Below are 18,245 nucleotides of genomic sequence, written 5' to 3'. Positions count from 1 at the left end.
AAACGGCGCAATAGACAGGTCTGTCTTACCACTCAGAGTGTTGCTCAAGCCCATCTGCATCCGGCTCCTAATGTAGCCTGCCATCAGGTGGCGCAAGTAGTCTGACTGAGAAGCGTACAGCACAGACAAGAAGATCAACAAACGCTTTGATTTGACACATTTGATTTAGAAACATATACCAGTAATGGGGTGAGAACATTGTGAAAGAGAGTCAATCAGTCAGAGGTACAGTTTAGTTGTGTCTGCAAGGCTAATAATACCTTTGATTTCACTGACCCGTTCTCATTATCAAAGACCAGGTATAGCACAGACATCTGTGGAGAGAACAGAAAACAGACTGGCCTCACATGACACGACTATTTCAGAGGTGGAGAAATTTGAAAGAATCCTGAAAAAGGCAGTTGGTGGTAAGGAATTACAGATGACTGAGATATCAGTATGATGGTTGTAGTGCACCCTGTTATGTTGTTTATTAAGGGTGTCACGATTTCGATTTTATTTCGAAATCGATCGAAATTACATCTCAATCTCGAACTTCGAACTTAAAAGTAGCATCGACGATGCAGCCACACCCCCTCGCGGTTGGAACGGTTTCAAAGCGGTTTCAAAATAAAAGCCCCCCCGAAAAAAAAAGGAAAAGGCCAAAAAGAGTAAATAACATATAAGGAATGCATTAATAGTAATATTTAAATTAGATCGAAAATCGAATCGAATCGTGACTTTAAAATCGAAAATTACATCGAATCGAGGATTTGGAGAATCGTGATACCCCTATTGTTTATATATACATATTATGATGTATTTTTGGTCTTGTGGACTTTTTTACAGCAAAGTATGCACTCTGGTCAACACCTTTCTGTTGGCATCAGTGGACTCCAGTGGAGCTTCCTGTTTTCCTCTCCTGAGCATATGCTGAGGAACACATACCTGTCATGATGTGAGATGCACACACACACACACACACAGAGAAAGAGAGAGAGAGAGAGAGAGAGGGGGGGGGGGGGGTAAAAATTGTACTGTTATTAACCCCTCATAAGTTTCCTAGCATTTTTTTTTTTGACAAGTTTTCCATATTCAGACAAGTATTATGTGAAGTGAGTTATGAGGAAGAACTCACAGGTTTAAGGGTATATTTGCCTTTCCGTACGCCATCTTTGACATCACTATCCTGGAGGAAAAGTATAAGCTGTCAATTAGATTAATCTGAAAACTAATGATAGCTAATAAAATTCCTCCATAAGGAGAATCAACAGCAGCAAACCTTAACCTATATTATTTAAGTTTTCACAACTTATATTTACATTTAGTCATTTAGCTGACACTTTTATCCAAAGCAACTTACAAAAAGGCAAAGAATCAAGGTACAGTGCAAAAAAGACATGTTTGTGCAGTAATAAGTACTACTTGACAATTAGATGAAAGTCCTGCTTTGGTTAATCCAAAACAGTTTTTGTACTTTGTATAACTCCAATATTACATGATCATCTGAAGTGTATCACCTTATTTTCTTCAGGAGTTTTCTCTTTATACCTCAGTAGACAAGAACAGTCCCTCTGTTTCTTGGACTTCATTGACTTTTTACGATTAATCATCTAGGCAAGACAGAGGAGAAAATAAGTGGAAGGTCAAAGTATACACAAAGAAGAATGATAATTGCAAAAGGCTTATGTATCTTAAAAGTGAAAACAGAGTGCATGGCATTTGCTTGTCTTCAGATCTGGTCAAAATTAGATTTGATACATGGTTCGGAAATTCTAAAACAACGATGTTTTTTAACACTTCAAAATAACATTTGCTAAATGAACCTTACATTTTTCAGTAGCCATAGGTGTGTAGATTTGAACAAAATCTTTTTTTTTGGCATTTACTGCCTGAAATATCCGATTTTGTTTACCACGCTCGGAGTTATAGTCCTGGCCTGATGGGTCGCCCATTTACGCCGTTTCAACGGCACATGAACGGTTAGACCGAGAATTCTCGTCATGAAATTAAAATTCCACTGGAGCTCCAAGCGGATGTGTACACGCAGCCTTACAACACTGTTTACAGCTCTTCGAGTCACGGTAAAATGTCATTTTTGGTACATAGCTAATTTAGATACACCTATGGTGTGGGTGCTTGCGCATCTTTAGGAATCCGCTGTCTTGGTTTGATAGAAATGGATATTAAGTGACACATACACGCAAGACGGTGGAAATACGGGACCGACGGTAATAGGGGGAGTTCCAATAGGTAGGGTGAAGGGGTAGTATTGGGATTGGGCCTTACCGTTTGGGAGTTGTCTTAGTGAGTTAGCAATCCTCTCAACTACTTTTTAGTTTGATCAAATTTAGGTGTAACCCTATACTGCTGCGGCACTTTGTGAATCACTCAGTAAAATGCCAAGCATCTCAAAGTTAGGACTGACTCAGCCATTGTTTATAAGATTTTCTCCTAAAGTTGGCAATATGTAAGCTTCTTTTAGCTTTAAGATGCTCCTACAGAGCCATTGCTGCAAGACAAGCAAGGGCAATACTTGCAGTCACATATGTCAGTTTCTAAGTAATGATAATATGATAAACCTTAACATTCTAAAAGTGAGGTGACATTTGTCCTTTTCATGCACCTGTAAGGCCTCAAGGTGGGCTGGAGGCCCATCAGAGTCAGAGCTGTTAGATCCACTGGTGCTGAAACAGGACAAGATCAGATCATTTCATCAGGAACGAGTTGGACTCACAAATAGGACATAACAAACCACAATGTCAAAAACAATATAACAATATATTTCAGTGTATAATAGTTTTATTTGTACAAACTAGTTATACCCAGTATAATAAAACCATTGTATGTATAATAAAACTATATTATGGTACTATTGTAATATCTTAGAGATGTACGGGCTGTATTTTGGGCACCTGCGCATGGCGTAAAGTTCGTTATTCACCCGCGCAAGTTTAATTCGGTATTTTGCACGTTTATTTTTTAAGCATTGCGCCCAGGGGTGTGGCAATTAACAACCTTGGGAGGGGCCTGGCGCGTTGTCTAAAAAACGCTATCATACACCACCTAAAGCTGGGCAGAAGTCAATGGCGAGTTGTTCATATGCTATTTTAAGAGCGCATGTCAACAGTCATATTGGCAGGTGCACGCACCATCCTTCTATCATTCATGAACGCACACCAGCGCACGTCCATGCAAAGCATTACAAATTGCACGATTACAATGGGAAACATAATTAGAATAAAGATATTACGAAATACTGTACATCTCATGATGAGTAGTTATTCACCATCATTTGCAAATTGGTAATGACGGTTGCTTTGGACAAAGGCATCTGCTAAATCCATAACCATGACCATAACCATAAAAGTGATTAGGGGAGAGGCGAGAGACACGTATGGAGCATGGATGGATTAGTGAGGCAGCTGTGGCCTACTGGTTAGCACTTCGGACCTGTAACCGGAGGGTTGCCGGTTCGAACCCTGACCAGTAGGCACGGCAGAAGTGCCCTTGAGCAAGGCACCTAACCCCTCACTGCTCCCCGAGCGCTGCTGTTGATGCAGGCAGCTCACTGCACCGGGATTAGTGTGTGCTTCACCTCACTGTGTGTACACTGTGTGTTGTGTGTGTTTCACTAATTCATGGATTGGGATAAATGCAGAGACCAAATTTCCCTCACCGGATCAAAAAAGTATATATACTTATATACTTATACTTATACTGGAGCACAGCTGAAGACGCACTGCCACGAGATATAAGCAACTCCTCTGCAGGATAAATGTTGTTTTATTCAGTCATTTGAGCAATATTAGGGTAAGTGTTGCTTTTTCCAGCCTATGTTTTCGGTGGTAACCCATTGTCAGTCAATAGTGAAAGTAACTGCATATAACTGTCTTGTCGTTGACTGACTCCTTGGTGAAGTTAGTTTCACTTTGCCAATGAGTTCAAATAATAGACGAGTGGAAATGCGTGAAGGCTATGCTAGGTTTTAGTAAAGCATGGTTTAAGAATGACTATTCCATACGGTCTCGCAAGCAGCCTCCTTCAAATGCGCCGTTGAATGGCAAAATACCGATGCATTTATTTGACATATCGCGCTTTGCGCCGTTAAAGAGAATGACAGATGTCTTTCTCATTGGTTTAAAATGATGTTACACCCCAAACACACCCATATGACTGATTAAAAAACCTAGGAACATCTTGTTGCGCCATGCGCTCCACGTTTGATAACGAAACCCCTCCCAATGTGAACTGGACATCCTACTAAATTTGAATAGACTTTTGACGAGTGACGATGCACTTTAGAATGTCATGATAGGGCCCATAGAGGTACAGGTATAACGTACCTTACGCCGTCACTGTGCGGTGCTTCTGCGAGGGTCAGGGTGGTTTCCTGTCGGAGTGAGTCTTGCAGCTCTCTTATACACATATTGTACTATAAAAAGAACGGCCCCCTTAAGTATCACAAACATTAGAAAATACTAGGCCAGTGGTTCTCAAACTGTGGTACGGGTACCACTGGTGGTACACAGACTTTCTTTAGTGGTACTTTGAGAGTATATATATATATATAGTATATATATATATATATATATATATAAATATAAATAAATAATATATATGATCACTGAAGTTAAATTTAAACTAGTTTTTGTCTTTCTTGAAAACAAGAAACAACACAAAACAGTATGTACAATGTAAAATGTGTAGTTAAATTGGCCTACGCTAATGTATTTTAATGCCGGTCATAGTGGTGGTACTTGGAGAGCCAATTGTTTTCTGAGGTGGTACTCATTGTGAAAAGTTTGAGAACCACTGTACTAGGCAATTCCATTCCAAAATTCAAAGCTATGATAAAAAATGTACAACTGAAGAATGCAAGAGTTTTTTGTTTCCAGTACAACAGGAATGAATGGTGGGTTGGGCTTGCACACAAAACCTCTAGTAAAGTTACACATTTGGCATTAGATACATATCTCTCATCAGTCTGTTAGTATTTTTGAACAGTTTAGTTGGATTGTTCTCTGGATAGGCTCTTGAAATTAGCCTATCCTACCCATTAGAGAGCAGTCATTAATGTAGTCATTATACACTTGGGCTTTTACCTTATGGCATTATTATGGGGGGGGGGGGAGACAGGACAGTGGAGAATGACAGGAAGCGAGTGGGAGAGAGAGTCGGGGTGGGATCTGGAAAGGACCACGGGGCGCGAATCGAACCCGGGTTGCCGGTGTGCGGTGCAGGTGCCCCAGCGAGTCGCGCTACGCCATCTTCCAGCCTGGACTGTATGTGTACACAGTCACTGGAGCTTAAAATCTCCCGGTAATAGTCCCACTCTGGCCCTGGTTTCTACAGAATATTGGTCAGATGAAGGTACAACATAAGTCTACAAGGGATAGACAGACATGGACCTTCACACTCACCTTGGTCCTGTCTGGATCACAGTAGTCCAGCAGTGTATCACAGAAGTGAGCTCCCAACATCTCTAAGTCCTTTATACTGAAATGGGTTCCCTTCTGTTGACCTGCAACAGAACATCTGATAAAAACCCTCTGAACCAGTATAAACCAACCTGGGAAAGCTCTCTATTCATGGGTGTGGTGTGGAAAATAAAAACACAATAATTAAATGATTGTTTGCTCTACAGTAAGTACATAACTAATAAAAACATATGCATCTAACAGTCACATACCAATGCTTGAGCCACAAAAGGAGGTTTCTAATGTGAAGCTGTTGAGGATTCCAAGTTTCCATAGAGCTATGCGACCAGTCCCGCCCTTACTTCTCTGCACCTTGAACTTACAGTTCTGAAAAGAGAACTTCACAGACAGAATCAGAAACTTGCTCTCCTGGACTCTGTATATCTGCTATACGGGTAAAAATTCTATCACAGTACTGTGTCAGTAGGACATTTCCAAGGAAATAAGAAGTTTGACTTTGAGTGAGTGACACATTGGGGTAACACATCATCTGTATGGCAAACAACTAGGATACTCGGATACTTATATGATATTATTATATTATACTTTAATAGTTTTACATCACAGCTCTGTTGCTTTTCAAAAGATTGTGTAAGGTGTGCTAAATATTGCATAAAATGTAGATAATTGTTCAGTCTAGGATAATTACGAGTACTGCCCATTATTGCATCCAAAAAAGTAGTGAGTGCCTTTGTTATGTTACATGGGAATCATTCAGTCGCGAAGCGCTTACCATTTCAGGGCAGTTCTTACTCAGCATCAGGGGAAAGATCCGCTCATGCAGCTGACGGCCGGCCGCCCTTTCACAGCCGTAGGTGAAGACGTTCTGCTTGCGGCTGTGTCCATGGAGGTCACAGTACAGCAGCACCTCACGCTCCTCACACAACCTGACATAGAACACTTGTGAGTGTAAAAGGTTTTCAAGCACTACGCTTTGCTTATACAGTATGATCTAAACTGATAAACCTCTAGCAGTACCATCTCTACTATATACAAAAAATTATAATATATTCTTTAATTCACTTTTTCATTTTGTTGAAAGTTTATTCCAAATATTGTTAAGCTGTAATGTAAGATTGAGCACACTAAAGTGATGTGGCCTACACTGCATTCTACTAATACTTTTGTAGTAATCATTAATATATATTATACTCCTTCAAACTAGAATTCCAAAACAATGTGTGTTATGACAACAGGCTAGTGTGCATCCAGCATATACAGTCTAAACATCTTTACCTATGGACCATAGTCCGCACGGCATGCACAGTGGGGAAAGAGTCCTTCAGATTTGAGTTGTAGCTGCGGTTTAGGTCACGGCCAGTAAGAGAGCATCGGTAATTTCCTACTATCACACCATCTGGGTTCAACATGGGCACCAACTTGAAGATGAAAGCATCTCGGAGCAGTCGTGCATCAGGTGTGTCACTCAGGAGGAAGTCCATGATGCCCTTCATGACCCAGGAACTGTTGGTCTCTCCAGGGTGGACACGGGCTGTGATCACGATGGCCGGCTTATGGGCTGCTTCACATTCACCACACTTGCGTGAGGGACTGGTCACTGTCAGCACTGGCACCAAGTTGCCTGCCAGTGAACGACAGAGTGTCCGAATCTTGCAGAAAGAAGAGAGCCTGGGGCTGCGTTCTATCTTTGAGAGGTATGCCCACAACTTGGTATAAGTGTATGGATAGCAGTGGGCCAGGTAGCACGTGTCTTGGTCATAAGGGAAGACGAAACTCCAAGAGAGGGAGAAGCAGGGTAAGCCAAGGTAAAAGCACTCGTTACGAGAGTATGACACGTCATAGCCTACACGGTGCCAACCCACACCAAAGGCTCTGGCCTTCTCCTCTGAGTACAATAGGGGTTTCTGGCCCTTCTCATAAAGACTGGTGGCCTTCAGGAGGTTGGTGATGGTGAACCGGTACGGGACGCCTGCCCGCATGTTCCTCACTCGGAAGTAAAACCACTGGGTGTGCTTCTTAGTGTAGAGGTCAGGCCGGAGCATGAGGTCATAGTCAAACTGCCCACTGAAATGAGAAGGCAACAAAATTATTAATCGTCCATGTGAAATGACCATGTATGATCAATACATGACAATAGAAGCAATGTAAAACCTTTAGTGAAATCTCTAAGTGCATGTGCAATTTCAGAATACTCTGTAATTTGGACCCATTGAAATGTAGTCTGTTTAGTCTGTGTTTTTCTGATCAACATTTGAGCCTTCATAATGGCTATAAGTCTGAACATAGCCTTTCTTCCTTTAACAGATATCGGCCTTCTCACTGGAGCAAAGAGGCCACAATCAATGGTATCTCAATGGAACTCAAATCTGTTCTTCTAACAGCCTTCATATTTTCAAGAATCAAGAGGCCTAACTGTTAAAAAGCTTGTTGTTGGATGTCATCAATTATACAGAATTACAAAATATATTAGTTAGCAAGATTAGCAATTACAGTACCAAGCAAACATTCCATCTATCAACTATTTTCATTACATTTTCATTCACACTGAAAGCCAACTTACATTCTGTGTGCAGACATCAAGTTGGCACTTTCAAAGCGGCCCTCAAAAAGAAGAGTGGTGTCATCAGGCCCAGAGAGGGGTATAGAGGCCTGTGAAAGAGGTGAACGATTCCCCCCTGGACGAGACCCTGTGAAGTAGTGCTCCTTACCTGTAAAAGTATCTTACATGTAAATACATCTATATGACAGCACCATTCAGCATTATATGTTGTTTTGGACTTCATACTGCATTTCAGAAAACAATGATCATGTAAATTATGAAATGACCTGCTTGTGAGTTATAAACAACAGTGCCTCCCCCCACATTCTGGTATCGGGGCCATTTTTCAGATTCTGAGATACAAAAAGGTTCAGGAGACGGAGACGTCCAGTCTGAAATTAAGTGACTGTTGAGTCAACACTTTGCACACTGTATATTAACATAGAGTATACTATTTGCAGTGTGCCTATTTCTCTCACCGATGTGATGTATTTCTTCTGGTATAACTTCACACTCCTTTGGCCAGCGAGAAAGGGTCTGCGACAAGTGTCCAGAGACACCATACAGGTGACGTGGCTCACAGAGACGAGGCACTGGCCGGCCAGAATGGATCTCAAAGACTACCTGAGTGGTTTTTGGTAATTGTGCAACACCATTGACATCTATAATAGAGGATAAAAGTCAAATGTTTGGACTAAGCCCTGAAGGAAAAATAAACTTAAGGAATTTTATTTGTCAATCATTTCATGTACCATTTCAGGGTGTAGGCTGTAGGGCATTATTACCTTCATTCATTACCCCTGGGTCTCGGCAATCTTCTGTCTGTTCTTGTATCTGATTTTCATCCTCAAACTCATCCTCCTCTTCAGATGTTGAGGAACTAAACGAACAGTGGCAATGGACATAATTTCCCTTCTTCATTTTGTCTTCATCCTTTCCTGTGCCTGTTAAGAGATGCACTTTTTCACGAGAATCCACATTAGTCTATAGGAATGGCGTTGGCTGCTATATTACTGGTGAGCAGCTGGATTCAAAACAAGCATGATGTTTCAGCATAGAAGGTGATGTGCCTTTTTCAGGTGTAAAGTCGTTGATTTCCACTGAATGCCCATACCCAGCTACAAGGTTGAAGTCAGTTGATGTTAAAATGATCTCCACATATTGTAAGTTATTAATTGTGCGCTAGGTACCTAAAATACCTAAATACTTTGACTAGCTAATGTTACACTGGTGATCGCTGCCATTATTGCTATGCCAATTAACGCTAGTCTGCTAGCAATAACCAATTAGTTGTCCTTATAACTCATATAAAATATGCTAGCCATATGTTTCAAAGAAGATGTCGATGATAACTCACAAGATGTAACTGGAACAACAGCTTACTCTGATATATGCCATCAGCATTAACCATCTAACTACTTTTAACAGGCAAGTAGCCACTTTTATAGAGGCTGAATTTGACATCTCCATGACAACCTGTCATCCTGTTGACCGCGACATTTGCCATTACTAATCTTACAATTATATTGATAGATTTTCTTTAACTGGCCTTCTCTATTTTTTCCTTAAGAATTTTGTCCATAAATGTATGTATCGGTCAGGATTCACACCTGTGTATGTTTTCCGAACTTCTCTTGTAAATTTGCACCATAGACTGTACATAGACTGTCTATGATTTGCACACTGTCAGTGCAAAAGAACGAAAAGAACTCTCGTGAAATCGTCCTAATCACGTGGGCTGCTAAATCTGCTCTTGAATCCGTCATGTTTGGGCTGATCATCTGCACCGAACACTGGTGAAAGAGCGTGCCGGTAGAGCACTGGATGTCCACCGAACTAATGCAATGGCCTTTCTTAACAGTGGTAGTGGAATGGACCAGGAGTCGTTTCACCTCATTCCTTATTCTAAATCAATCAGGACTGAAAAACTTGAACAGGAAAAATTATCTGGTGTAGTGAAGAATGTCCACAGAAAACTCCGCAGGAAATATGTTGAAGGTAGGCTAACGTTACTCGTTATATCATAGCTAACGCTACAACGAGACTTTGCTAACATTACTTGAAAGTTAGCTTTACAGCCAACATGAGACTGTCAGGTAATGCATTAACGTTATTGTGTTGCTTAACATCTAAGTAGCAAAGCAAGAGTAATTTATATTAACGTTAATTTCCTGTTTCCGTCATCACAGGTTTTTGATGTGGTAATCCAGTTGGGACGTGCTAGCTATTAGCTAACGTCAATGGTGACAGTTAACGGGGTTGACGTTTAACGTTACACAGCTCACGCTAAATTAGCTAGTCTGGTTAGTTTATATGTTTCAAGGTCCTTTTAAAGATGGCTAGTGCGTTCAATCTCGTTGTTGTCTAGAAGCTAGTTTAGCGTTGATTAATTTGCAGAATTCCAACACACTCACAGCACGTTATTCCAATATCTAATATCTTCGGAAGCAACCACTAAAAAGTCAGTTTCAGCAGGGTCTCTTGTTAAGTTTTGACCCACTCTGAACAAGATCAGACTGACAGTATAATGTAATTTCACTGTCGTAGGCCTTATATAAAAAAGAACGTCTACATAGCCTTTGTAGCGTTCGTCTGCTAGCATGGTTGTTTTGTGTAACTCAGTGTGGCTCAGGGGAGTCAGTCCTATGTCCCAAATGGCGTTATTCGTAGAATGTTGTCTAGGCATGAAACGATACAATTGGTGTAAGAAGACATTACAATACATAGTTTTTATAGAGACGTGCAAAAGTAGTGATTGCACTTGTCCTTTCTTGGTGTTGCGAGGGCTGACTCTTGTGTGATAAAGATAAAACAGATGATCCATTCTTGGACCTTATACCTGGATAATAAGGCATGATCTGTTAAGCCTATCGCTAGCATGCATTATATTATCCCAGGGAAGTATATTGTTAATATTATGGTTCTATTTAGTGTTACATAGTAGCAAGTTAGCAGAAAACAAATCATATTTTTATACTTAAAAAATGATTTAAGTTCCCTCGAATACATTTCTTGTTGGGGAACTGTTTAGCAGCACAAATCAACTGTAGGCCTTTGGGAAGATAGGGGAGGCCCCAATGTTGCCTGCTTTGAGTATTTATTGTAAGGTTTCAGCACTTTTGGGGGAGGGGTTTACTGGTAAAATTAAGCAATTTATTATGGCACTGGCCAATTGAAGGTTAAAAGTTAATTTGACATGCTGTACAAAACAGGTTTACGTAATCTGATTTTCCACAGTATTTGCATGCACACTGAATTACATGCAATTCCGTCAATAGTGGGCTCTGCTACTGACATCAGTGGCTGCTTGGATCACTATGATCACTGCATGCGCATACACAGGAACATACACATACTGTACACTGGAAGACAGTGCACACAAGCTTGTACACACACACAGTCACATACATACAGACACATACATACATATAGACACACACACAAGTTTGCACTGACACACAGACACAATGTTACATGTTGATGTGAGTGTAAACAATAGTAAGTCATCTTTGAAGCAGTCTTGGGCTTGGATTGCAAGGGTTTCTGAGCAATTTGTGTAGCGATTAGAGGATCTTTACATTTGAAATAACTATTCCTAACTAATCCATAAAAATTCTAAATTGTGGTTGACATATTGGGTTCGTTTGTTTAATTTGTGGCTCGTTTTTCCGTGCCAGAGAGTCTCATGAAGTATATGTAAAACTGCATTGTTGTGATCTTTCATCACCAATTAAATTGACCCCCAGTAGATCCTTAATACTTTTTTTTTCTGGTATGGTACCTTGCAAATAGAGTGGCAACATAATTGTTTTCTGCTTAGAACAGGCAAAGGGTGCCAGGTCTTATAAGTTAACACACATGGTAGTTAAAGTCACTTGCTGTTGTTTGCTTCGGGGCGGGGGGCCAGGAGGCCTATGTCTACGCTAAATAAATATTAAACAAAGGTTGAAAGATTTGCATAAAGAAAGTAAGTTAATGCCAGGTATGAATGCACATTCTCAGAGATGTTAAACTTGTGATAGATAACAAATATATAATGTTAATACTGGGTTAGAGATGCTAAATTACAACTAAATGATGATTAGGCCACAGCATTTAAAAGAAAATCTATTACTCTACTGTCTGGTAAAGAAAGGTGATCAGCATTTCCTCTTCTGATGTTTTTCAGTGGGTGACTTTGAGAAGATCTGGCGGGAGCACTGTGAGGATGAACGAACCCTCAGCGAGTATGCTGTGGCCATGAAGAACCTGGCTGATAACTACTGGACTAAAAACTGTGAAGGAGAAGTTCGTATTGAATGGTGTCGCAGGTAGGGCACTCTTTGACTTTGTTTTTTCAATTCATTCCTCTGTAAGTATACAACTGTTCTGAACCATTAATGGCTGTGTTATGCCAATATTGCAGCAAACATAATAGAATTAGCTTGATGTGATTAGCTTGATTGGCACATGACTGAGGCATGCTTTGGACGTGCATGAAATGTTGGTAGCTTAGGAGGTAACATTGATGATGGTGATCTTTCCCCAATATGTCTATTTTTTTTATTCAATTTTATTTTCAGAGGAAATTGGAAACAATTCTTTGTTTTCCATTTTATTAATAACTTAAACCTACGTCATATCCTCCATCTTTTGACATTCTAAATGCAAGGTTGATCAGAATAACTGTTCCTTTACTGGCGCTCACATAACTTAAGTCTTGCTTTATCCAGCCATAGCACAAACACAACACATTACTTTCAGGAGCACAGATAGGAGGGGTGTAATGAGCTGAGTGAGTGTAAATATCAGCAACAGTTTTGCCAGAATCAAACAGACTTTGCTTTAAATTGTGTTGTAGTGACAGACTGTTTGGTGACAGACTAGTGTGAAGTGCACATCAGAGAATGTGCATCTGTGTCCTGTGAAGCTTGATGGCACAAGGTGTGCATCAAAGGTGTAACTCTGGTAATTGAGGTATGGGACTGCCATTGAGGGATCTTGTCTTTGGTTTGATGTTAGGCTAGCTGTCCTCAGGACACCCTTGGCAAGTTGGCATGGAACTCTGGATGGTGGCTGGGAGTGTGCAACAAATGAGAAAAAATAAGATGGAACATGGATAAAAGCACTGCATGGATACACAACACAAGTACTCAATGATTGAGATAATAGGCATAATTTTGGTAATTAACTCCTGTCCATCCAAACTGACAACCAAAGGAATAATGTCAATTTCAAACATACATCAGTGTTGTAGAAATTACTTCAGAACTTATGGTTCAACTAGAGATGCACAGATATATCGGGCTAACACCGGTATCCGCTGATATCGGCCTTGCTGACTGATATTGATATTGATAGTGATATTGGCGAATATATAAGATATTGATATTGATAGTGATATTGGTGAATTTATGACATTTACTGATGGCAGTGGCTGATTGTTATTTTAATTTTACATAAATATTAATTACAGAAATTATTTCAAATATTGTTATTGTTATTTTCTTCTCAGTATTTGTCAAGACTATTTTCTTGATGGTGGAATGAAGAGAATGCTGGAAAAAGATGAGAAAAGTGCAAAGTTTGCCTTTGGTGGGCCTGCTGTAAATGTCCAGTCTCACTCCTCTTCAAGGTACTGTGTTATTCTTGTCGTCATTTTAGTGTATGAACTGAACTTTTAGTATTATACTTCTTTTCTTATTGTATTATTGGTCAATCTGTAGAAATTCTGATTCCAGTAACTAGAAGTAAGAGAACTAATGCATCTCTTAGTTGTTGACTTAAACCAAGATGTCCTGTGGATTAGTTGGCTTAATTGACTTATTTTTGCCATAGGTCTACTCTTCATTCAGGCAAGATCCGGCTATTGGATGTAGGCAGCTGTTTTAACCCCTTTCTGAAATTTGATGAATTCTTCACAGTTGGTATTGACATAGTGCCTGCAGTTGAGGTATGATTAAATAATTCTTTCATCTCAGTTTAGGAAACAGTGTTTGGAAATATTCTGACAATCACAACAATCTATCTGTAAAGGTGGAATTGTACATTGAGTCATAATTTTTGGGGCAGCTGTGTTGGAGTATTATCATTTAGATTTTCATTTTTTTCTTTTCAAGTATAACCTTTCAGTGTAACCTTTACCACCTACCACACATTTCTGACTTGCAGAGTGTGTACAAGTGTGACTTCCTGAACCTGCAGCTGCAGCAGCCTCTGCAGTGGGCCTCTGATGCCATGGAGGCTTTCTTAGAGCAACTGCAGGGCCCCATTGAGGCGTTGCCAGCGCAGCTCTTTCAGGTGGTGGTCTTCTCTCTGCTGCTGTCCTACTTCCCCTCTCCATACCAGCGCTGGATCTGCTGCAAGAAGGCCCACGAGCTGCTCAACCTCAACGGCCTTCTCCTCATCATCACACCAGACTCCTCCCACCAGAACCGCCATGCAACCATGATGCGCAGCTGGCGTATTGCAGTGGAGTCACTGGGCTTCTGCCGCTACAAGTATGCCAAATCCTCCCACATGCACCTTTTGGCCTTCCGCAAGGTCTCGCTGACCACGACCAGTGACTTGGTCAGCTGCAATTACCCCGAGATGATGTACATCCCCCAGGACTTCCATATCCCAGAGCAGGAAGAGGATGAAGGGGTTGTGCACAACCGGTCAGACCTGGAGGATGACCAGATAGCACTTGGCTTTACGGAGCTACCAGACATGCCGTATGACTCAGACTCTGGGGACAGCCAGAGCAGTAGTGCCCCGTTTCATGAGCTGGAAGATCCAGTCCTGCTTCAGAACTGAAACACACACACTCCCATTCCTCTTCATATTTGTCCTGGCCTTCCCCTTAGCCTGATGAGACAGACCTGCTGCCAAATGAACTTCTAATTCATACGCACACGGCCCTCTAATGGTTTTGTACAGAACAAGAACAATGCAGTTTGCACAACGGAAGAAGACATGTTTACCCCTTACGTATGTCCTCTTTTTTTGAAGCTGTGTCTCAGGTTTGAAGTTTTGGAAAAGTAAACCTTCAGATATCCTGTCAGTAGAACACTAGTGTGCACCCCTAACATATGGTCTGGGCTTATTGTGGCCTGCCACCTCTCCCAGAGACTAAACAATGTCACACGAGTTCTACAGACACTGCAGGTTTACCACTTCACATGTGAAAAGCAGGGTAATGGACAGCATTGCTGCTGTGTTTCTTGCTAGAGTTATTCCTGGTTAAGGAAAGTAATAGATGAAACTTATTCTACAAATGGTTTCCCAACCAGCATTTTAAACACGTGGTTCCTTTTTGAGCTGGAATAAGCTGGAATTGGCCGGTTATTAATCATTTTCAACTTTTATTTTCAGAACATGTTTTATTGCAAAATGTAAGTGCAAGTATGGGTTATGCCAAATGTTTGCGTAAGTGTTACTAAACTTCAGATATTTTTGTTACTTTGCTCTCGCAATTGCTTTAATGTGTTTTTAAAAGAAAGCACACCAAATTTTGTTGTCAGGACGAGTAGGATGAATCGAGTTTTGTGAGAATTTTAACTGGTAGAATGGCAAACGTTATGCAACTAGTATGGAGACTTGAAGGAAAAACAAAGAATTCATTGGTGTTGTTCAAACTGTAGCTTTAGCTTTAGATTTTCTTGTTTGGACCAAATTAGATTTTACAAAATGTTACTACTACAATGGAGCACACCTAATTACAATGCAGAATTACACCTAATTGCACGTAATTTGAGAGATTTTGGTTGGAATCTAGCCAAAGCGCTTGCATCAGTGTATATACCAGTTACCCCTTTTGTTGTCATTATATATGAAATAAAATGAGCCGTAAAACATTGTTTCACAATATCAAAGAGTGAGTAGTGTAAGAGTTTTTGTTCGGGGAATAAATTCTCTAGATGTGCTTGTGAGTGATTCAGTTCTAAGTTGATAAAATTGTCAATATATTTATATCACAGTGCATATCTGGTGTTTTTAAACATAATATTTGTCTCCTATATTGAAAGACAACTGCTTATCAACTGTTATCAGAACATCACCGTTGCATCTTGGATATTTGGGAACCCGCACTAATTACACTAAATGCAGCCTAGAAGATACATTGTGAATAAGCCACTGTATCTTGTTTTAAGTAGGTTTTAGGAAGGTCATGTTACAACATATCAATTCAAAAGAAAGAGAAGAAGTCTATTGGATGTAGCCTACTTGTTTTAAAGTTAGGCTATTTGGTTTAGTGAAATTTATCAGCTTAATGTGCAGAAACCTATAGAAAACAGAAAGCCATACCAACACATTGAGCTTTCAAACAGAAAAGGAAGTCATTTTAACTGCTAAGGTTTCTGAGTTGTGAGCAGAATGTCATTGTGTTTGAGATAATAGGTGTAAGACATACATTTTAACTTTTTCCTGATTGCTGCAAATGCAATCTATACATTGCAGTTGTCTGTACGCCATGATAAGCCTTAAGATTAGTTCTACTAAGAGATGATATGTATCAATGACCATAGTACAGCCCGTAGTGGATATCTGATCACAATGTGTACATCATGTGTACAATTTAACTCATTGTTTTGTCGATACCAGTGTGCTCAGAATTTTTGGTATGTTTTCAGGCCAAACCCAACCAGTGCTCTTTTGGTATTGGTTTGCAGTGTTTACAAAACACTTGTAAGATATGCAATATTCATGTAATCTCTATTCTAGAACATCTAGAAATTTCAAGTTGCAATATGTAGTTTTTGTATATAGGAAAACGAAAATGCCCCTAGATGTACAATTATTATTCCCAAGGAACTGTGAGAAGACAGTGTTTGGCCATACATTTGTAAGGTATTGTGAGAGTTGCCTCTCCTTACTTCCGTTAAGACCTAACATTTAAATAAATGCAATTATATGCCTGAATCTGAAATATTGAGGTTTCTCAGTGTTGGGCTATCTCTGTTATTTTAGCTATTCAGTGGTGTACTGCTATGCCAGTGGTCTTTTGTTGAAGGTTAATTGACTTTAAAGTAGATAGGTTACTTGGGAACATATTAGGGCATCTTCAGGTAATGGGGGAAGTGTATGTGTAGTGTCCATGATGTAGTAGCCTACTTCGCTCGACTTAAGAAAGAGTCTGATGTAATGAGTATGTTACTAGAGAACAATAATACAACTGAGTTGTATGTATGTCAACACACTGACTGAGTAGTTATGCTCTGGGTACTGAAACATAGCCTGTAGTTGTCTTTAGGATCACTACTGAATTGTAGTAATAGTTTTCAAATAACTGTGTGAATTCACCAGTAGATGGCATCATCAGTATTACTTTTGAAGCAGACATAGTTTCTTTAGTCATTGCTTGTGATCTGTTTATTGAAGCAAGTAATAAAAAAAATGCTGTTTACTGTTAATACAATTATCCGTATAGTGCAATTTCAACTGTTATGTAAGGTATGTTGTTTCATTTTTGATTCCTCAAATGTTTTACTAATCGAAATCTTTATTATATATTGGAAGTAAAATTATTTATTTTTCTTAGTGCAGGTGTCAACTCAACAATTAGGTCGAATAAGAAAGAATTCATATTGTAGTCTATTCTGTTTATTGCTTACCTGCGGGTAGACCTGTTTTGAGGACTAAATGGTTGTGTATTTTGCACTTAACTTCATCTCAGACTTGGAAAACGGTGCCTTGTGACATTGGTTGTTTTTGGTGGTAGGCCTACAGTGATATGCTATATAACTAACTGTGTTGAATGAAAAGAGTGAAGTGAAGCTCTGCATTAACCTAATCTGTATTAACAGTATTGTAGATACAGTCTTCTTCTCCCTGCAATTCCAAGCTGTAGCCTATATGGCCATCCCTTGATAGAACCTGAATGCTCTTTTATGTGGATCCCTCTCATCATAACTAAGTCCATTATTAATATTATTATTATTACATAATAATTTAAAATGTCATTGACACTTAATAACTAATCATCTGTTTCCAACTTGTGCTTAATGAGATTGTCCTGTAGGTACTATTTTGCTGAAAAGTAAGAATGGGAAGAGGTGGAACACTGAATGTTGTCCTGTAATTGGTTTCATAACAAAATGAAATAAATATTTTCCAAAAAGCTATGATGCACTTTGCAAATATGTTATCTGACATTTCATAGGCCTATAGTCTGAATCCTGATAGAAGTTCGATAGACCTAAGCCAAGGATTCAGACTATCTCAAGCTAAGACAGCATGTTTGCTGCAGTTGTCCGTGAACACCAATAGCTGTAACGCTTAAGTGTGCAAATTCGGTTTGTTCGAAAAGACTAGCCGTAGTTTAC

General features: G+C 39.8%; 2 protein-coding genes across 2 annotated transcripts; one reads left to right on the top strand and one right to left on the bottom strand.

Moving 5' to 3' along the window:
- Positions 1-215: 215 nt before the first annotated feature.
- Positions 216-9,370, bottom strand: LOC143110145 (cytosolic carboxypeptidase 3-like). The gene is made up of 13 exons (XM_076273001.1): positions 9,343-9,370; positions 8,745-8,903; positions 8,439-8,621; positions 7,981-8,128; positions 6,696-7,484; positions 6,193-6,346; positions 5,672-5,798; positions 5,403-5,503; positions 4,326-4,414; positions 2,606-2,666; positions 1,500-1,592; positions 1,118-1,168; positions 216-314 (listed from the first exon to the last, which is right to left on the bottom strand). The coding sequence occupies exons 1-13, from the start codon at positions 9,368-9,370 to the stop codon at positions 216-218; spliced, it is 2,082 nt and encodes a 693-aa protein (XP_076129116.1).
- A 359-nt stretch (positions 9,371-9,729) lies between these two features.
- samtor (S-adenosylmethionine sensor upstream of mTORC1) lies at positions 9,730-15,794 on the top strand. Its single transcript, XM_076264800.1, has 5 exons — positions 9,730-9,957; positions 12,128-12,269; positions 13,454-13,573; positions 13,777-13,891; positions 14,110-15,794. Exons 1-5 carry the CDS (start codon positions 9,804-9,806, stop codon positions 14,734-14,736), a joined length of 1,158 nt encoding a protein of 385 aa, XP_076120915.1. The 5' UTR covers positions 9,730-9,803; the 3' UTR covers positions 14,737-15,794.
- Positions 15,795-18,245: the final 2,451 nt, after the last annotated feature.

The sequence above is a fragment of the Alosa pseudoharengus genome, unplaced genomic scaffold (genome assembly GCF_046254945.1).
Source record: "Alosa pseudoharengus isolate Yale_2024_CS ecotype anadromous, Long Island Sound unplaced genomic scaffold, YU_APseudo_1.1 YU_APseudo_1.1_scf_10, whole genome shotgun sequence".
Classification (NCBI taxonomy): Eukaryota; Metazoa; Chordata; class Actinopteri; order Clupeiformes; family Clupeidae; genus Alosa; species Alosa pseudoharengus.
Note: the sequence above shows the minus strand (reverse complement) of the source record. Positions and strands in the feature narration are given on the sequence as shown.